At 47.7% G+C, this 21961-nt stretch overlaps 1 protein-coding gene and 1 long non-coding RNA gene across 11 annotated transcripts in view; one reads left to right on the forward strand and one right to left on the reverse strand.

The window, feature by feature from the left end:
- LOC307223194 overlaps positions 1 to 21961 on the reverse strand; it is a 198980-nt gene that overhangs the window by 49981 nt on the left and 127038 nt on the right. The gene's annotated exons all lie outside the window — the stretch shown is intronic.
- ANK1 (ankyrin 1) overlaps positions 1 to 21961 on the forward strand; it is a 207357-nt gene that overhangs the window by 36409 nt on the left and 148987 nt on the right. Inside the window, exon 1 of one of the 10 annotated variants that reach the window (XM_079988989.1) lies at positions 20881 to 21037. The exons of the other annotated variants lie outside the window; for them this stretch is intronic. Within the exon in view, the coding sequence (XP_079845115.1) occupies positions 21002 to 21037 (36 nt within the window). The 5' untranslated portion in view covers positions 20881 to 21001. Of the gene's footprint in view, positions 1 to 20880; positions 21038 to 21961 lie in introns of those variants that run through there. 10 annotated transcript variants of the gene reach the window in all.

The following is a 21961-nucleotide window of genomic DNA, read 5'->3' on the forward strand; positions in this document are numbered from 1 at the left end:
GCGGGAGACTTTGCCTCTAGGGCTTGTCAGGCTGCTTGCTTGCTGCACAAACGGATGCAATTCCCGTCACTGACGTGGGATTTGTGTGCAGTGGAGAGGACAAGAAAAGCAGGCTGATCATGCACAGATCTCGAAGTCCTGAGGGATTCCTTGGCATTCCAGTGCTGAATTCCAGGTGACCCTCCAGTGCACAGAAATGTTTTTCGAAGAGATTGTCTCAGCATGCTGCCAGACTCAACCCCTGCAAGGCTTTTTGTCCCTCTCTTGGAGTGGTTAATACACTTTTAAATAGGGAGACAGAAATTATTCAACAGATTATTCTGGATGAGAGTAATGATTTACCCCCAAACTTTTAGAGTACGCAAATAATCATGCCCCCCCCCATATTCCCCTGTGTGCTTCTGCTTCCTGTTTGTTGAACTCGTTACATAGGTGATTTCAGCAGATCAGGGAACCCATAGGGAACTGGATGGTGTCACAATGCCACACCTGAAATGATGAGTGGCTGTGTTAAAATCATGCAAGTTCCCACAATACAATTTGGCTACGTGATCAAGTCTCCAAGGGATACTGTGAGCACCACTGATTTAAATGAATAAGCTAAATTTTTGAGAGCAGTCCCAGAAATTATGCAGAAAAGAGAGAGACAGCAAACTGGAGTGGGTTAAACTGTTCTGGTTTAATATTTGAATTGCACATCATACACAAGGAGAGTCTGACAATGTAGAATGGTCCCATCATCCTTCCATCCCAATCCTATGCAAGTGCCTGGCCCTTTGGTCATGTGCCAAACTTGACATGGATTCACGGACTTCTCAGGTCTTCTCAGGTGATACTGCTGGGAATTACTTGCCTTATGTCTTGATCAGTTGGTCTAATGATTTTGCCTGCAAGGCTGTTTGGGGCAAGCCATGCCAACCTCCCTGACACTTGACGTCATATTTGATGCTGGAGGTGGGCAGGTAATGGCTGCACGTGGCCAAAAGGCAGCACCTGCCAATGTCCTGTGTGAGTGTCTGGAGGTGGTTGGAGGATGGGGGGTGGTTAATGGATTGAGGTTGAATCCTGACAAGACAGAAGTGCTGTTTGGGGGGGACAGGGGGCGGGCTGGTGTGGGGGACTCCCTGGTCCTGAATGGGGAACTGTGCCCCTGAAGGACCAGGTGCGCAGCCTGGGAGTCATTTTGGACTTACAGCTGTCCATGGAGGCACAGGTCAAATCCGTGTCCAGGGCAGCTGTTTACCAGCTCCATCTGGTACGCAGGATGAGACCCTGCTTGCCTGTACACTCTGTAAGTAGTGATTATCTCTTGCTTGGATTCACTGGCACCATCTGTGGGGGCCCCTGGGTGCCTGGGCACCCACAAAATTTTGATTGTGGGTGCTCAACTCCCACCCACTTACCTCTCTCTGGTGCCACAGTGGCAACTGGAGCTGAGCCTCCGCCTCCACTGCAGGGCCTTTGTTGGGGTTTCCTGAGGCTATGACAGGCCCTGTCAGGCCTACCCACAGCCACAGTGGGCCCCATCAGCCTCTTCCTGCCATGTGACATCACCCGTGCATGCTGGAAACCCACAAAGTGGCTCAGAATCCAGTGCACGTGCTTGGACTACTGCAATGTGTTCTATGTGGGGCTACCTTTCAAGGTGATTTGGAAACTACAACTAAACTGGTGACTGGGAGCAACCACTGGGACCATAAAACTACTTAGGGAAGTTTTAAATGATTGATGTTTTATTCTGTTTTAATTTTCTGTTGGGAGCCGCCCAGAGTGGCTGTGAAAACCCAGCCAGATGGGCAGGGTATGTATGTATGTGTGTATGAATAAATAAATAAATCATCATCACCATCATCATCATCATCATCATCATCATCATCATCTATACAGACTCCCAGTATGTTTCTCAGCACAATTCAAAGTGTCAGTGCTGACCTTTAAAGCCCTAAGTAGCCTCAACCCTGTATACCTGAAGGAGCATCTCCACCCCCATCGTCCAGCCCAGACACTGAGGTCCAGCGCCGAGCGCCTTCTGGCGGTTCCCTCACCGTGAGAAGTGAGGTTACAGGCAGAGGGTCTTCTTGGTAGTGATGCCCTCCCTGTGGAACGCCCTCCCTTCAGATGCCAAGGAGATGAGTAATTATATAACATTTAGGAAACATCTGAAGGCAACCCTGTATAGGGAAGCTTTTTAAGGTGTAATGTTTTACTATGTTTATATATATATTGGAAGCCACTCGGAATGGCTGGGGCAACCCAGTCAGATGGGCAGGGTGGATAAATAAATAAATAAATAATGAAAAACAAACAAACCTTGCTGCATAACCCTGTTATGGGTCAGAAGCAGAGCTTACTAAATATTCTCTGGTTTCATATTTGCGATAGAACCCCCCCCCCCCATGATGATAGGAATGATGGGGAGGGTTTTGATTCTCCCGGCTTCTCTTTTCTTCTTCCTGCTTCCATCACATTGGACTGGGAGGGGGATGAAGGACAGGCTGTTTCCTGGGCCTCCTCCGCAAGATCAGTGAGGGCGAGTCAAGGTGGGGGAAGTGAGGGCATTGCATGAGCAGTTTTGCAAGGCCTTTTTGAAAAATTGCTGAAAAGGGGAAGGTGTTTGGGGCACTGCTACAAACCCCCCACTCCCCTTCCCCCAGTCACCTGTGTGTGGTTTTGTTTGGCTCTGGTCATGCGCTTCTGAGGGCTGCAGTGAGAGATGCTGCAGTGCTATAAATGTATGATGCACACTGAGTGTGATTTTTATCGAGGAAATGTACCCATTCTGGCAGCTGAGGCCAGAACAAAACCCTAATTCTGCTGGTGTTCAAGGGGAGAGTGCGTGGTGTTGTGGTAAGAGTTTTGGCCTGGGACTTTGGGAGGCTAGAGTTCACATCCCCCCTCGGCCATGAAGCTCCGCTGCGTGATTGTGGGCCAGTCCCTGCCTCTCAGCCTAACCTCCCGTACAGGATTGTTGTGGCGATTAAAAGTGGAGGGGGAGAACCATGGATGTCACCCTGAGCTTCTTGAAGAAAAAGGCAGGGTATAAGTACCAAAATAAATAGATAAAAATAAAAAGATTTTCAGGCACGAAAAGGGTTGGCGTTTGCTTTAAGTAAAACGGGCCCAGTGCAGTCTCCTGAGCCTTGCTGTGCCCTCCTCCTTCGTAGCTGCTCATTATACACATCTTTCTGACTTGCATCCAAGCCAAGGAGTTTGCTGCCTGCATCCAGAGGCATCTTACATAATTCAATTAGGCTTTGGACAAAAAATAAAAAACTCCCACCAGCCTCCCCTCTGAAGTGCTCGTAAGTGCTGATGAGTGAGCGCAGACGAGGCAGCCTCACCCCTTTCCTCTCTCAGATAACTTGGCAATTACCCTGGAGTGGAAGTTGTGCAGTTTCACTCTGGCTTCTGGAATGTTTCCCTTCCCAAAATTGTGAGCTGTTAGCCAGCATCATCCTCATGGCAAGCAGGCGTGAGGAGAAGCTTTGACCGATCAGGTGGTCTGAGACTCGGTCATGCCAAGGAAATCATCACCGAAATAATGCCGTGGGTTTTAGCACAATATATGCTGCAATGGACTGTGTTTGTGTAGAGAGAGAGATAACCCTCTCTCCTCCGCTTGTCTGCTGCATGTAACAGGGCTTAGATTTTCCTGCTGCAGATACTGCAGTTTTTATGGCACTGGAGCATCTGCCGTGGGGCTCATTCCTCTCCCCCCTCCTTGCATGCCACCCACGGAACGTCCCAGGGCATTAAGTGGTTTAATTATAGATGGCAGAGCAGCCGAGAACATGAAAGGGGTGGATTCTCCTCTGTGTGCCCAGTTTCCTCAGGTTGGCTTAATTATGCATGGATGTTAATATGCCTCATGGCAAAACGGTGTCTTCAAAGGCAGCTTGTGGTGGCGAGAGGAGCCCCAAGTTTGCTCCAGGCCCAGGGCTCTCAGAGGAGTCTGGAGCCAGAGGTGGAGTGGCGGATGGCCAGAGGGGGCCTGGGATCTCTGCTGCGCCACAAAGCTCCCTGGGAACCCCCCCACTCCCCCTCGGCTTGGCCTACTTTACAAGGTTGTTGTGAGGATAAAATGGGATAACTCCAACTCATGCTTGGCTGACGGCAGGACGATGCTTTGCAAAGAGCCAGCATGGTGGTGTGGTTGGAGCTTCGCCTTTACCTAGTGGTTAGAGCGTTGCATGAGGACTTGGAAAAAAGCAAAACTTTTCAGGATCTACTTTGTTTTTCTATTAGAATCCCCTAGAGCCACCAACTGGATGCAAGTGATTGTTTAAACTTATTGGTCACTTTTTTATTTTATTTTATTTTTAAAAGGCAATCAAAGTGACTTACAACAACAAACATTTAAACCAGCAAAAAGGAAAACAGAAAAATCTGAAAGGTGATCGTGGCATTAAAGGGCAGGATTAAAGCATCCTGCCTAGTCAGGGAAAACACAGACCCTTAAAAGCCGAAGGCCTGGCAGAAAATAAATGTTTTTGCCTGGCACACTTAGAATTAAGTGGCGAAGAATTAAAGGCAGGTAGAAGCCCAGTATTGCTGCTGCCGTTGTGAAACCGTCCCTCTCTCTGCCCTCTGGCCTTTGACCTCTGAGACAGGTGTCATTTGACACCTGCACATTGCTTCAAAAGGGCTTCATCTGATTTTAAATCTGTATGATTATTTAAATCCCTGTTGACATTAGGCAGACATCTTTGCTGTACTGTTTTAGATGCCTGCTGAAAACTATTCTACTACATTTGTTTAAAATTTTGTTTCAAAGTTTTCTATTGTTTTTTTAAAGTTTTAGATGCTTTTAATTCTTTTAAACAGGGAGAGCCAGTGTGGTGTAGTGGTTAGAGAGTTGGAGTGTTAGAGTGTTGGACTAGCACCTGGGAGACCAGGATTCAAATCCAACTTAGCCATGAAGTTTCACTGGGTGACCTGGGGCACGTCACTGCCTCTCAGGCTAACCTACCCCACAGGGTTGTTGTGGGGAGGAGGAACGAGGAGAACCATGAGCTAATTGGAGGAAAAGGTGGCATTGTCTCGAGAGACAACGGAGTGGCCTTGGGGGTGAAGTCAAACCGTTGTGCTCATAGCACTGAAGTGACATTCACCAGGGTGCAAGGCTGGGCGATGTGTCTGGGGGTTCTGGGCTGCCCAGATGACAAGACTCCCCTCGCTGATGTGTTCCAAAGGAAAGTGGAGCAAGACGTCTGGTACCATCTTGGTGGCAGGAGTCGCTGGAAGGAAGCATACAGGGCACCATCCACCCATCCTAAAGTGTTGTAACCCCTTTAAGGTTTCTTCTTACCAGTAGGCAGTATATAAATTTTATGAAATCAATAAATAAAATGTATGGTGTGAATGGAGCCCAAGTCTCTCACACACCACCAAACCTGGGTATTTTTGCTGTGCCAGCGTTTCCAAGTGGCCTGCCATATATCTGGAGAAAATGTAACAAGCTGAGTAAGTTCCAGCCTTGTCCTGGGCTGTAGCCAGGATATTGATCAGAAATGAATTGGATTCCAGTCCCTGATACTGCCAAGGAAGCGTTTATTTCAAGGGCTAAGCAGTTCCAGAGTTGAAGGCCGGAGGCGCAGAAACCCACAGATGCTACTGAATGGCACTTTGGGAGCTGTCGGGGGGGGGGGTGCAGCATCATGGACCAGAGGGGAGCCCCTCCATCTCAAAAAGGCACCATTGACGGAGGCTGCATCTAGCTGTGGGTCATCCTGACAGCTCAGAGTTTGACCTAAGTTCTTGATCATGCTGCATTCCCTTGGCTTCCTTTCCCCTCCAGGCTCTCCTTGTTCTTCTGTAGGTAGTGATGAGCAGTCCTGAGAGATCACCCTCTCAACTCCCAACTGCCCCAGAATTGCGTGCTTCTGTGTCCCCCATGGGCGTAGCCAGGGTTGTTTTTTTTGGGAGGGGGGGCAGAACTGAGCTATCTTCAACATAATTGATCAGTTAGTTGAGTATTTTTATTTATTTACTTGATTTGTGGGGGGGGGGCAGCTGTGCCCCTTGCCCCCTGGCTATGCCCATGTGTCCTCCTGTGCAGAGGACAGCGTCCACTCCACATCCAGGTTTGATCCTTGGCCTCTCCAGGCAGGGCTGGGACTGGGAGACAATGCAGTGGTCTGACTCACTCTAAGGCAGCTTCCTGTGTTCCTATGAGAGCAAGAGGGGTCTTGAAGTGCCTCTAAGGTGCTACTGGACAATTATCTATATCTATCTATCTATCTATCTATCTATCTATATCTATCTATCTATCTATCTATCTATCTATCTATCATCTATCTATCTATCTATCTATCTATCTAATCTATCTATATCTATCTGTCTATATCTATCTATCATCTATCTATCTATCTATCTATCTATCTATCTATCTATCTATCTATCTATCTCTATCTATCATCTATCTATCTATCTATCTCTATCTAAAATGTGTGTGTGTATATATAATCCATGATCAAGTCGTGGATGGCAGTGGTCTTATGAATCATTGACCTGACATTGCATAGCAGCACCTTCAGGTCATGTGGGTCTCCTTTGTTGATTCCAGCATCCTTCCGGTCTTCAAACAATGACTAAACCTGCCTCCTCGATAATGATGTGTTCTGGTCTTAGCATAACTCCTCCTCCCTGTGATCCCTGAGATCTGGTGTCCCAGCGCACCCACCCCCAATGGAACCTGCCCCAGCCATTCTGTTGGCTGGGGCCCACTCCCCGGCAACCCTGATGGCACTGAGACATATAAATGGGCACATGCAAATCTGAGTCCTCTTTCTAGTTGAATCACCCCCTCTTCTAGAGCGTCTGCTCTACCAAGGACTGATACGTTTACTGTCTCATCATGTGCCCCCCTGCACAAGGTTTTGGGTTTTGTCACTGCTGCTCTTGGAACATCCACCCAGCAAGGAAACAAAACCCCTCTCTTTCTCTCTCCGGTCACAAACAGGGTCAATGGATTCAAGCCAGATCGATAGCAGGGGTCAATTAACCACGAGCAGAGCTGAGGGCCTTGGCATATCCCCGGGGCTGGCAGCAGCCCAAGCCGAAGCAGGAACCTGCACTGTAAGCAGTAATTAAGAAGTGATTTGCCCTTGTGCACAGCATCAGGCACCTCTGATGCTTGGTGCCAGTGTCGCTCAGTTGTGAGCCTTGCTTGAGGCAGGTGACAATCCAAGCAGCCAAAGATCTGTGTGGCAAGAGACTCAGACTCACTGCCAAGGATGTAGGTGTCCTGGGCAAGGCGGATTTGGGCCACTGGTTCCACTGCCAAATTACCCCCTACGAAAACCCCTGGAATCAAAGATGGCCGACATGATGACTTCCAGGTGTTGTAGGGGCATGGCCAGGGGTCAGGAATCCTGGGAATTGTGCAGTGTTCAAAATTCCCTGGTTGCCAGTCGCTTTTTGTAACTCACGACCATCCATTTGTGACCAAGTGGAGATTTATGGTCGCCAGGTTTGGTGACTGACATCTTCACCATCTCCTTGGCTGGTGGGCAGCAGTGTCTTTTGTTGCTGCACCACTACACTAGTTGGCTGACTCACGTGGCAGCACAGCAGCAAAAGATGCAGAGTTAACATGTCTTGAGAATTTTTTTTTTACTCTAACTGGTAAAAAATGTGACTGAATTGTTAAATATATTAATGTTGACAGAGAAACAATTTGTTTTTTGCTTTGTAATCTTGCAAAAGGAAATGGCAGCTAGACATTCTACTGAGGCAACTGAAACCCAAGTTTAAGTTGCCATTTGGCGACTCGCTTTTATATCTGAGTTTCTAACAATGGCGTTGTGGTCCAGCTGAAGAGCATCATGCTGGCTACCCTGTGGCCCTCCAGATGTCACTGGACTGTGACTTCCACCACCCCAGACTGTTGGCTGTGCTGGCTGGGGCTGAAGGGAGTTGGAGTCCATCAGCATCTGGGTGGCCACACCTCCCCATTGCCTGCCCTGGATTGTTTCTGTTGGGAATCTGCATCTATCCTGCGCATGACGGCTGCTTCTGCCCTGCTCCCTTCTGTGAGTTACTCTGAGCTCCTGGTTATGTTCTTCTTTAAATGCAAACTGAGTTGACTCTCCTCCCCACCTTTCATTCCAGTCTTTCCTGGGGACCATGCCTCTGCCTGTCTGTAGTGACCTAGTTGTCCTTTGCTTGCCAGCCAGGAACAGCAAGCCAGCCAGCATCTTCTCCTGGTTGCTGTGTAACCCAGAGAAGAGCTGGCCTGGAGATGCTTGTGGGATTTTAGTTTTGTTGGATGCAGAGCCTGGGCTGTTCCCTGGGGCTTTCCTCACACACAAGGAGAGGTGGAAGCAGCCTGTAAGGCCTCCAGATTATTTTAAGCACAGCAAAGGGCACGCGAGGTAGGAGAGGCTGCTGGGAATTTGTGTTTTGGGCCCCTGCCGTTTGTGGGCGATGGATAGTTACTGAGATGTGGTCACAGATCTGTTGCTGTGGACTGATATCTGCTGCTGTCTCCCCTGACCTAAAAGGAGGCTGGTTTTCCCTCTCCACCTCACAAGAATCCAGTGGTGTGTCCTTGCTAGTTCAGAATGAAGCAGGAGGCAGGCTTGTATTGTTTTTGGTATTGTTTTTGACTTTTTTATTTTCTCAGTATTTTTCTTTTAAGGAAAAACCAAAACCTTCACGTTTCTGTGGATGCAGATAGAATTCAAGTGTCCTGCTTTATAGGTAGATGTGAGGGCAATTGTGCATCACTTGAAAGGAGGATGAGAGAGGGCATAGGACATCATACTATTTGCATATGCTAATTTATGTGAATGGATGCATGTTTAGAATTAATTTATTATACGTACAATACACCTCCCCATAGCAGGGTAAAACTGCAGTTATATGAAGTGGAAATTGTTCTAGTGATTTATTTTTTCCATGGAATGTTTTCCATTTCGTAAGTTATTTATAGATTAGTCTTTTTTTTGTCTACTGCATTTCAGTGTGGTATATCGGGTTCTCTTCCACCCCACTTTATCTCCACAACAACCCTGTGAGGTGCATTAGGCTGAGAGGCAGCCCAAGGTCACCCAGTCAGTTTCCTGGCTGAGTGGGATTTGAATCTTGGCCTCCAGGTTGCAGTCCAGCCACTGCACTGTGAACTGGGACACAGTCCATGCGTAACCATGAAGGGGTACCAATTACAAATCAATATGAGGCAAGCTTGGTACGTTCAAAGGTTTCAGTAATGTTTGCGGAGTACAAGTAGAATGAACATGCTAAATTAGGATCCCTCTCCACCACACTGGGAAATTTACCAGGGCAAACTGAAAATTTCCTGACGCAAATTACCCTGTGCACATTGCCTTGACTTGCACAGGAATCTTTTCTGAAAAAGCCATGTCCCCTTGAACTTCAGCCAGGTGAGCCACACACCTGCTCTTTCTGTGCTCCAGATGCTAATGGGCAACATGAACATCCTCCTGCTGTACCGTCTTACGGTTCTTCATCTTTTGACTGGACTTGGACCAGACAGTCCTTCAAGCAGAAGATTCCTTTCAACAGAGGGCTGTCCTCCGTAGAAGGAGGCCGCCTGGCTGACCTGCAGGCATGGCTGCTGATGGAAGGCATCCCTGTTGCCTGCCACTGCCGAGGCATCCCTTGCATGAGGCAGGGTGGAGCCCCCGCCCCAGGTGATGGATTTTGGGCACCAGCATCACCTCCGGGCAGCCAGAGTTTCACAGGAAACTCAGCTGCATAACAGGTTTGTGCAATTAAAGTGCTCTGTTGTCGAGGCACAATAAACACACATTAAAAAAACAGAGGCTTCATGTGGTTAGGAAACAGTCAGCGATATGCCCCCCAAATGATGAGATGAGCAATTTATGAACTGGAAGACTTATGTAACCTCCATGCAAACGATTTGAGATGAATACTCATTTTTGTAAAAATCCCATACATAAGAACCAAAACCAGTGCCCCACAAAAGTGGATGTTGCATAACTCTCCCACAAGCCTTGTGCAAGCAGATTGGGGCAAATTCCCAATAAATGGGTCATCTGGAGGGAGGATCTAGCCTACAAACTTGACATGAGCCAACAGTGTGACGCGGCGGCTAAAAAAGCCAATGCAATTCTGGGCTGCATCAATAGGAGTATTGCATCTAGATCAAGGGAAGTAATAGTGCCACTGTATTCTGCTATGGTCAGACCTCACCTGGAGTACGGTGTCCAGTTCTGGGCACCACAGTTCAAGAAGGACACTGACAAACTGGAACGTGTCCAGAGGAGGGCAACCAAAATGGTCAAAGGCCTGGAAACGATGCCTTATGAGGAACGGCTAAGGGAGCTGGGCATGTTTAGCCTGGAGAAGAGGAGGTTAAGGGGTGATATGATAGCCATGTTCAAATATATAAAAGGATGTCACATAGAGGAGGGAGAAAGGTTGTTTTCTGCTGCTCCAGAGAAGCGGACACGGAGCAATGGTTCCAAACTACAAGAAAGAAGATTCCACCTAAACATTAGGAAGAACTTCCTGACAGTAAGAGCTGTTTGACAGTGGAATTTGCTGCCAAGGAGTGTGGTGGAGTCTCCTTCTTTGGAGGTCTTTAAGCAGAGGCTTGACAACCATATGTCAGGAGTGCTCTGATGGTGTTTCCTGCTTGGCAGGGGGTTGGACTTGATGGCTCTTGTGGTCTCTTCCAACTCTATGATTCTATGATTCTATTAATACAGCCCACTGGGAAGTTCTCCAGATCATTAGCCAGAGTCAGGATCCAGCAAGTCAGGTGAGGGGCCTGTTAGTCCAACTTAGCCAGAGACTTGCAGGGATCAAGTGTAGCGCGGCAATCACAGATAGGGAGTAGGAGCACAGCAGAAGCCTCCTCACCCAACAGGGTGGGGACAGCAGCAGCCGTGCCTGCAAAAGGCTCAGTCCCCAGCCTGAAGAAGATGGAGAGATGCTGTCAGCCAGTGTAGTCAGCACTGAGCTTGGCGGGCCTGGCTCCTGGGCAGCTCTGGGGCCAGGGTTCTGCAGGACCTAGTGGACAGGGACTGACATTGGGGCATCCCAGATGGCATCCTTGAAGCGTAGAACTTCTGCCCTGGACTTGTCGTGGAAGCGCTGCAGATGGACAAGGCAGGGAGCTGAATGGTGGGGGACTCAGAGCAGATGAGGGGAAGTCTTCACACAGTGCACCGTTAAACCATGGAAATTCACTTCCACAAAATGGTTGCTAGTTGTGATGGGTGATACAGTACCTCCAGGATTGGAAGAAGCCTTATGAGGAATGGTCGAGGGAGTGGAGGACGTTTAGCCTGGAAGAGAGGAGACTGAGAAGAGATTTTCATATATCTCAAGGGTTGTCACACGGAAGAGGGAACTGGTTTGTTTTCTACTGCTCTGGAGGACCTGAACCAATGGGTTGAAAGTACAAGGAGATTCCGACTCAACTTTAGGAACAACTTTCTGATGGGAAGAGTTGTTTGATAGTAGAATGGACTACGTTGGAAGATGGTGGACTCTTTTTCATTCTAGGTTTTCAAACAAAGGTTGGATGACCACCAGTCAGGGATTTTTTAGCTGTGATCCCTGCACTGTGGGGGGTTGGACTAGATGACCCTCGGGGCCCCTTCCAACTCTGCAGCCCTATGGTTGCATGTCTCTGCATATCATTTGCTGGGGGAAATGGGTAGGGAGGGCACTGCTCTTGTGCTCCTGTCCCACTTGTGGGCTTCCCAGTGGGGCATCTGCTTGGCCCCTGTGGGAGCAGGCTGCTGGACTAGGTGGGCCCCCTTTGTCCTCTTCTTAGGACAGCTGGGAGCCCAGATGCCAAGCCGACTCAGGGTGGTGTCTGACGGCATAGCAATGCGTATTTCAGTTGCGGGTGTGGGTGGATCATAGAATCATAGAGTTGGAAGAGACCACAAGGGCCATCGAGTCCAACCCCCTGCCAAGCAGGAAACACCATCAGAGCACTCCTGACATATGGTTGTCAAGCCTCTGCTTAAAGACCTCCAAAGAAGGAGACTCCACCACACTCCTTGGCAGCAAATTCCACTGTCGAACAGCTCTTACTGTCAGGAAGTTCTTCCTAATGTTTAGGTGGAATCTTTTTTCTTGTAGTTTGGAACCATTGCTCCGTGTCTGCTTCTCTGGAGCAGCAGAAAACAACCTTTCTCCCTCCTCTATGTGACATCCTTTTATATATTTGAACATGGCTATCATATCACCCCTTAACCTCCTCTTCTCCAGGCTAAACATGCCCAGCTCCCTCAGCCGTTCCTCATAAGGCATCGTTTCCAGGCCTTTGACCATTTTGGTTGCCCTCCTCTGGACACGTTCCAGTTTGTCAGTGTCCTTCTTGAACTGTGGTGCCCAGAACTGGACACAGTACTCCAGGTGAGGTCTGACTAGAGCAGAATACAGTGGCACTATTACTTCCCTTGATCTAGATGCTATACTCCTATTGATGCAGCCCAGAATTTCATTGGCTTTTTAGATGCCGCGTCACAATGTTGGCTCATGTCAAGTTTGTGGTCAACCAAGACTCCTAGATCCTTTTCACATGTACTGCTCTCAAGCCAGGTGTCACCCATCTTGTATTTGTGCCTCTCATTTTTTTTGCCCAAGTGCAATACTTTACATTTCTCCCTGTTAAAATTCATCTTGTTTGTTTTGACCCAGTTCTCTAATCTGTCAAGGTCGTTTTGTAGTGTGATCCTGTCCTTTGGGGTGTTAGCCACCCCTCCCAGTTTGGTGTCATCTGCAAATTTGATCAGGATGCCCTTGAGTCCATCATCCAAGTCGTTGATAAAGATGTTGAATATGACCGGGCCCAAGACAGAACCCTGTGGCACCCCACTAGTCACTCTTCTCCAGGATGAAGAGGAACCATTGATGAGCACCCTTTGGGTTCGGTCAGTCAGCCAGTTACAAATCCACTGAGTGGTAGCATAGTCAAGTCCGCATTTTACCAGCTTCTTTAGAAGAATATCATGGGGCACCTTGTCAAATGCCTTGCTGAAATCAAGGTAGGCTACATCCACTGCGTTCCCTTCATCTACCAGGCTTGTAATTCTGTCAAAAAACGAGATCAGGTTAGTCTGACATGACTTATTTTTCAGAAATCCATGCTGACTATTGGTGATCACAGTATTCCTTTCTAGGTGCTCACAGACTGTTTGCTTAATGATCTGCTCCAGAATCTTCCCTGGTATTGATGTCAGACTGACTGGGCGGTAATTATTTGGGTCCTCTCTTTTCCCCTTTTTGAAAATAGGGACAACATTTGCCCTCCTCCAGTCTGCCGGGACTTCGCCTGTTCTCCAGGAATTCTCAAAGATGACTGCCAGTGGTTCTGAGATCACATCTGCCAGTTCTTTTAATACTCTTGGATGCAGTTCATCTGGCCCTGGAGACTTGAATACATCTAGACTAGCCAAGTATTCTTGTACTATCTCCTTAGTTATTCTGGGCTGTGTTTCCTCTGCTGAATCATTTGCTCCAAATTCTTCAGGTTGGGCATTGTTTTCTTTATCGGAGAAGACTGAGGCAAAGAAGGCATTGAGGAGTTCAGCCCTTTCTGTGTCCCCTGTTTGCATTTCACCAGCTTCTCCTCTGAGTGACCCCACTGTTTCTTTGTTCTTCCTTTTGCTACGAACATACCCATAAAAGCCTTTTTTGTTGCTTTTAACCTCTCTAGCGAGGGACGCAGGTGGCGCTGTGGGTTAAAGCCTCAGCGCCTAGGACTTGCCGATCGAAAGGTCGGCGGTTCGAATCCCTGTGGCGGGGTGCGCTCCCGCTGCTCGGTCCCAGCGCCTGCCAACCTAGCAGTTCGAAAGCACCTCCGGGTGCAAGTAGATAAATAGGGACCGCTTACCAGCGGGAAGGTAAACGGCGTTTCCGTGTGTGGCTCTGGCTCGCCAGAGCAGCGATGTCACGTGACCCGGAAGTGTCTCCGGACAGCGCTGGCCCCTGGCCTCTTAAGTGAGATGGGCGCACAACCCCAGAGTCTGTCAAGACTGGCCCGTACGGGCAGGGGTACCTTTACCTTTACCTTTACCTTTAACCTCTCTAGCAAGCCTGAGTTCATTCTGTGCTTTAGCTTTTCTGACTTTGTGTCTACACGTGCTGGCTTTTGTTTGAATTCTTCTTTGGTGGTTTCCCCCCTTTTCCATTTTTTGTACACATCCTTTTTTAATCTTAACTCAGTTAAAAGTTCTTTAGATAGCCACCCTGGCTTCTTTAGGCACCTTCCATGTTTCCGTCTCGTTGGTATTGCCTGAAGTTGTGCTTTTACTACACACACACAGGAGAAAACCCTTTTTGCTCCTTCTTCAGCTGCTGCCCTGCAAGCTCTGATAAGAAGAGAAGAGTTTGGATTTGATATCCCACCTTTCACTCCCCTTCAGGAGTCTCAAAGCGGCTAACATTCTCCCTTTCCCTTCCTCCCCCACAACAAACACTCTGTGAGGTGATTGGGGCTGAGAGACTTCAAAGAAGTGTGACTGGCCCAAGGTCACCCAGCAGCTGCATGTGGAGGAGCGGAGACGCGAACCCGGTTCCCCAGATTACGAGACTACCGCTCTTAACCACTACACCACACTGGCTCCTCCCTGATAAGCTCCTCCCACAGCTAATCACCTGCCTCAACAGAAACCCTGCCCCCTCTGACCGTTGCACAGGGAGAGCAGCTAATCAGCCACAAGAAACACACACACCAGAAAACCCTTTTTGCTCCTTCTTCAGCCGCTGCCCTGCAAGCTCTGATAAGCTCCTCCCACAGCTAATCACCTACCTCAACAGAAACCCTGCCCCCTCTGACCGTTGCACAGGGAGAGCAGCTAATCAGCCACAAGAAACACACACACCAGAAAACCCTTTTTGCTCCTTCAGCCGCTGCCCTGCAAGCTCTCCTTGACAGGATGCTGCTGTTAGTGGCCGTCCAAGGCTGCAGCCTTATCTGACAACAGCAGCTGGGTTGGAAAGCTGCCCTCTGTTTACATTTCCCACAATACCATGGAAGTTTGCTCATTTGGGGCATGGTGGGAAATGCAACACAGGTGCATTGTGGGAAATGCAAAATAGGGGCATGGTAGGAAATGCAACACAGGAACATAGGAAGCTGCCTGATACTGAGTCAGACCATGCGGAGCCAGCTGGCTGCATGGTATGGCTGCACAGATTGCTGTACCACAGCAAGGACACAGAAAAGATGGCCAGCAGCTTCATCTCTCTCTCTCTCTCTTTCTGGAGGGGGGACAGATGTTGTGGAGTGACATTTCAAGTGGCCACCAGATGGCGCCATGTCATCTAAAGCCACTCCAGATTGGATAGATTGGGGTCGGAGCAGCTGCAGCGCTGCTCTCCCTGTGCCAGTTGTTTCTGCACTGAAAGGAAGCAATTCTTTGAGCTGAATCAAGGATGCAAATGTGGCTGACTTGCAGGTATCTGCTTACCTGCAGAACTTATTCTGCTGCTGCTCTGAGAGGGCCCTGAGATCCAGTCCTCCTGACAAATGCAAATCCTGCTCCCTTGCTTCTCCAGCTTTTGGGATTTGGCCAGATACACCATAGTCTTCTGCACTCTTAGGCCTAAGCGGTATAGTTTAAATGGCTAGGAGACTGAGCTGCAACTGTTCAAATCTTATCTTCATGAGGACATTGATAATTGGAGTGGGTTGTCTAATACTTTCTTAGCCTCTGCTCCCCCACCTGGAAATGGAAGCATTAATTCTGACCTACTTTACAAGGTTGCTGTAACAAGAAGGAGGGAACCTATGCATGTGACATGACTTGAACATTTGAGGGCCTTCTGTATTTATTGTTTCTCACAAGCAATAGATGAGATGGGGTCCTGCTCCAGACTGCAAGAGGATGTCCTCATATAAAAATACCCGATAGCACATAAAAAACTAGCCTGTCAGAATTCTTCTTTTCAGCATGCCAACTTTCTAGATGCAGGGATTTTTACTTTTACAAAAAAATTGTTATGGAGATTCCTTTGGCACTGGCCAAGCCAAGGTTCACCACAGCAACTGTTGCAGCCACTCTCTTCACAGCCTCAAAGGCTATAAATTTGTCCCACCCCCTCCAGGTTGATGTTCCCAAGAATTATACTCCCAATATCACATTTCTCACTTTTTCTGTACTTGAACAGAATCCCAGAAAACAGCCAGCCTGCTAAAGCTTCTGGCCTCAGGTTCCAATATCTTTTTGCCTGAGGTTCCTGACATAAATGGTTCTTAAAATTACATCAAGTGGTCCGTGCACCTAGCAGACCTTATTTTGGAATGAAGCTTTTCCTCTGCTGCTTTTTTCTTTAAACGACTGTGCAGATGCTCATTCTGCGTTAACTTGCCCCCTTGTTATCAAACTCCCAGTGCATAGATAGTACTTCTGCTGTTGCATTAGAAAGACAGTCGGGTGTCTTTCTCTCTAGAATATTAACCCATCTCTCAGTCCTGTCAGGGGTATCTCTCTCCCAAAGAGGATGCCATAGCTAGCTGCATGTGATGGAGGGGGCATTCACTCATTCCTCCAGCCCTGACAAGAGCTGAAAGAGCGATGGGTTGAGGGAGGTGAGATGTAAACAGGCCAATCAATGGGAGAGTGCATGGAAGGAATCACAATTAAAGTAGCAAAGTAATTGATGGAGCAAGACAGATAAATCTCTCCAGGTTGGAGCCTCTGCCATCTGCAAATAGCTAACAAAAACAATTAGTGATCCCTGTATTAAATCATTGCATCCTGCCTGGCTTTGACGCCCTGATGAATGACAGCTAAACTAGGCCTTAGCCTAAAGATGCGCAAACAGTATCTGTGCGAGGTCTGTATGTGGGTGCTTTCACTCTGAAAGGGGATGCAGCACGGTGTTAAGTGGCCAGAGTCTTGGATTGGGACCTGGGAGGCCTGGATTCAAATCCTCGCCCAGCCATGAAGGTTAGTAGGGTGACTTTGGGCCAGTCACTCTCTCTCAGCCTAATTTGCTTTACAGGGTTTTGTAACGATAATGGGAAAGGAGAGAGCCATAGATGCCACTTACAAGTCAATTGAGGAAACGTGGGATATAGAGATGTGAGGATGGATGGAGGGATGGATAGATAAATGAATGAATGAATGAACGAACGGACAAATGAATGAATCCCTCAAAATTCCTCGTTTTCTAGCTTGAAGGGGTAAGATGCAGGACCGTGGCAGTCCAGGACAAGCCATTGTGAGTGAAGAAAATAATAGGGAGTGAGAGGGTTAAGTGCTCCAACACTCCACCCTCAATGAAAGAAGGGGCAACTCCCACAGCTGCTTTTCCTTTAAAATCATAGCAACTCTCTTTATGAGAAGGCAGAGCGCTGGCCCTTTTAACTCAGTATTGTCTGCACTCCAGGGTTTCACCTGCAGATGAAAGGGATTGAACCCAGGAGCTTCTGCATGCGGAGGAGATGCTCTACCACTGAGCTACAGCCCTCGGCTACAAGGGACTTACATGGGACCAGAGTGAAGCTGTTGTGAGCTGTTAAGTTTTGTGGCCTTACTGCCAAGGCCAGAATATTACATAGATTCTTCTGGGCACTTCCAGGCTGGTGTTATTTTTGGGTGGGATTCCATCACATACTGCCAAGTTCAGGTTATGCAGTTATTGCTAATTTTGCACTCTTGAACAACAAACCCCTTTGTGGTAATTGTACCACTCTATTCTGCCTTGGTCAGACCACACCTGGAATACTGTGTCTGATTCTGGGTACCACAATTTAAGAAGGATGCTGGCAAGCTGGAATGTGTGCAGAGGAGGGCAACCAAGATGATCAGGGGTCTGGAAACTAAGTCTTATGAGGAATGGTTGAAGGAGCTGGGTATGTTTAGCCTGGGAAAGAGGAGACTGAGAGGAGACATGATAGCTATCTTCAAATATCTCAAGGGCTGTCACGTGGAAGTGGGAGCATGCTTGTAGGACTTGAACCAATGGCTTCAAGTTACAAGAAAGGAGATGCCAGCTAAACATCAGGAAGAACTTTCTGACAGTAATAGCTATTCAACAGTGGAATGGTTTCCCTTGGGAGGTTTTAAAGCAGAGCTTGGATGGTCATCTGTCAGGGATGCTTTAGCTGAAATGCCTGCATTGCAGGGGGTTGCACTAAATGCCCCTCGGGATCCCTTCCAGCTCTCAGACTCTATGACTTCCTCCAAAAATCAGGGGGGTTTTTGCAATAAGGAAAGTGATGGGGAAATGATGGGAAGTGTGGGATAGAACCTGTTTTGACATAAAGTCCTCTAATCTTCCTGCAAGCAAATCAGGGTTAAATGCTCAGTGAACAGGTCCTCTGGAAGCACAACCCTGCCACCCAGCTAGGTCTGTATCCGAATTCCCAGCATTGTCAGACCCTTCAACTTATAAATTGCACAAGCGGCCCTTCCCTTTCCCCATGTAAAGAGGAGGACCACCAGCAGGGAGCAAAGGGGGAGCAGAGGTCCTCTGAGGACCACTAATCTGTGTCCCTTTGTGGCAGGAGAATCTTCATGCATCTTTGTATAATGTCTAATTTTGCACTCAGAAGGAAGTGGAGAAACATCTTCCTGGGGTTGAGAAAGGTGGACAGGGAGAAAGAAGCTTTTCTCCCCCTGGTCATACCAGAGCTGTGCCTCATTTTGCGATTTTGATTTCTTGAGGGCAGATAGCTGGAGGTTTGGTCTTTGTAGCTTTCCTGGTAGCTCTTGGAATTGTTGTATGAAAAGAAAGTAAATGTGGGTGGAATTCCAGGAGTCTTCAGGAAGGTTGCAGAACATTTCAGGCAAGCAAATACTGTGTGCAGTGCAAACTCCTTGTCCTTACTTACTAAGGACAAATAATCAATCCATTTCCTGTCTTTGCCAGTTTCAGAGGTATTCATTCCTAAGTCTGTTCCTTCTAGCTTCTGTATCATTACACATTTTTTTACAAATTGTACGGCAAAATTAGGAAAACTGCATTCCGACCTGCATATTAGACCAGGAAATGTGAATCTAGTTGGTTCACTTAAACATGCAGACTGGAATTAAATCCTGTTTGAATTCTCTGTGGCCCCCGGATCTGCTATTCAACTCTGTGCTGCTGTTTTATATTCCCCTTTTTAAATGGCTCTTGTCTGCTCTCCCTTCCTGCCCTTTCTGTGCTTTGGGGCTCTTTCCCTTGGCAAAGCGGGAAGTGCAAACAAGTAAGCAAAACCAGTGGAGAGAAGCCTTTTGGACAGTGAAAGGCCAGCGGAGATGACCTGACGAAAGCTTGAAGATTAGTCATGCTGTGGCCTGAGCTGTGCAAGGGCCTCTATCTCATCTTTATTTTATAATCTTTGTCAGTCTCCTTCCCCACACAAGGAGACATAACATCCATCAAATCATTCTTAAGAATGAGTGAAAACAGTGCAAGACTTGAAGGCGAAGATACCTTTGTGTCTGTGACGATGCTGTAAATCCTAGAATGCAGATTTCTATTGAGAATTGCAGAGGTGCATTCAAGATACTGAAAATTAGCAAGGCTTCTACTCTCCATGGAAAATACATATATGCTGCCAGTTTCTTTATAAGGCTAAGGGACTTGAGCTGCAGTCTGGAAAGTGCTTCTGCCTCTGGGGTGGAATTTCTTTGCTGCTTCCCACTGATCAGTATGGGACACAGTCCCTCAGGAAACTCTCCCATTACTGCCATGTTGAAACAAATGTGACTCACAGTTCTGGAGCTCCCCAGACTACTCAGAGCTTTTCCATGGAAGCTGATTCATTAGGGCAAATACATTGATGCAAAGGACATAAAAGAGATATATAGAAAGGAGAATTCCCTGGATGCCAAGATCCAGGTTTGGGCCATCTACTCTTGGGTGAGAAAAGCCCAGCCCAGCCCAGTGGCAATATTGACTATTAGACCTTTAAAATATGAGTTCCAAAGTTTCCATCTTCCCTAGCATAGAAAAAGATCACGTGTTTGGTAAGTTAAAAATGGTTTACTTACAAACTCCCCAAAGGTCAGATTCATAGCCATATCTATACAGCATTCAGAAAAAGTTGCTCAGACAGAAAAACTTAGTTTAGTTCCAAAGTGCTGAAAGTTATTGCTACAGGAACTCCAGAGTGGCTTGTAAGAGCGATGCAGTCTGAGCTTGGGGCAACTAGTTTAGAAACTCAGGAAGCTGCCATAGACTGCGCCAGACCACTAGTCCATCTAGCTCAGTGTTGTCTACAGTGGCTGACAGTGGCTGGCTGAGGTTTTTAAGCAGGAGTCTCTCTCACCCCCACCCCCTGGGAATGTTGCCATTTGGACCTTCTGCATGCACAGCAGGTGCTCTACACCTGAGCTACAACCCTTCCCTGATTTACAATGCAGACAATGACAGGGACCTTGTAGGTAACAAGCAACTAACAAGTGGCTGGGGCAACCCAGTCAAATGGGCTGGGAAGAAGAAGAAGAAGAAGAAGAAGAAGAAGAAGAAGAAGAAGACACAGTGACAACAATAAAAGCAATAGCCTATTTGCAGGGCTGTTGTGAAGATTACTGGGCTAATGTATGCAAATTGCTTTGCCCACTAGGAATGCACTCTACATTAGGCTAGGAATGAGGGAAGCTAGCAAAGTGACAAAGGGTGAGGTGTAACATTTTTAAAATTAAAACAACGCTACGTCAATGCCAAGGCTTATTATCTGCTTGGTCTCCTTGCTATATCTGCCAGTGATGCTTTATTTAATGGCTACAACGAAATCATCCCAAGCCGTGAGCTTGTTTATGGACTGTGTTCTGCGATAAGGCAAAGCTCATGAGCTCTGTTGTCCTGCCTTCTGTATAATCTCACCGTCCCAGAAGGGGGGCCTCCCCTGCAGCAGGCGCTGCAGCATTTCTGTGCCTGCCGATTATGGTGTGCCCCATCTCAACTTCTATCTGCCACTCCTTCTATCTGCCACTCCTGGTGTGGAGCGTCTGTGTGGCTGAAGAAAGTTCAGCAGTGAGCCCCATTCTTTGAGTGTGAAGCCTGAAAGCATTGGGGGGATCCACTTGCTTTCCTGGAACAAGCAGCGGCAATGTCGGGTTCCATATGGCAATGGAGCCAGTGCAGAGTAAGTATTGGTACAGCAGATTTTGCTTGGGTGTCCTTTCAATCCTAGACTTGACTTAGAGCAGGGGTAGGCAAACTAAGGCCCGGGGGCTGGATCCGGCCCAATCGCCTTCTAAATCTCTCCCACGGATGGTCTGGGAATCAGCGTGTTTTTACATGAGTAGAATGTGTGCTTTTATTTAAAATGCATCTCTGGGTTATTTGTGGGGCATAGGAATTCGTTCATTATTATTTTTCAAAATGTAGTCCGGCCCCCCACAAGGTCTGAGGGACAGTGGACCGGCCCCTGCTGAAAAAGTTTGCTGACCCCTGACCTAGAGGCAGGCAGGCAGGCAGGCAGGCAGCAGTGCTTTTTCAAAGAAAAGAAAAGAAAAGAAAAGAAAAGAAAAGAAAAGAAAAGAAGGTGCCAGTATTCACCATGCAGTTGTTGCAGGAAGTGCCACACTTCTAATATTTGGGGGGAGGGATAGGGGCCAGTACGCTGTACCCTTGAGTACCCCCAGGAAAAAAAGGACTGGCTGGCGGTACCTCCTTATAGTAGCAAACTGATTTTCTGAGGGTGGACTCTAATGTAGCCAAAACAGCATCACCCACACTCAAGAGAGAGGTGTCCGCAGGCTTTTTGGAAGGAGCCTGGCTTGCCTTGGTATACAAGACACCACTATTGCTAATGGTCACACAGGTTCTGCAGGCTTTTGAAATGCAACAGAAACCTACAACACCGGCTGCCTGTTTTTGCACTTCTTTTGCTAGCTGCTGTAGACAGGTTTGGGTGCAATCTGATCTGTGTCTGAGTGATGGTTGCTGTTTTGGGTCCTGGTGCTGCCCCTGGCAAAACTTGTGTTTTACCATTGATCGGAACAAACAGCAGAAAACCCAATTGCCATTTGTGCCAATTCAACAGTAGAATGCTGTTTTTTCTGAG

This window comes from Podarcis cretensis (assembly GCF_951804945.1).
Source record: "Podarcis cretensis genome assembly, chromosome: 8".
NCBI lineage: Eukaryota > Metazoa > Chordata > Lepidosauria > Squamata > Lacertidae > Podarcis > Podarcis cretensis.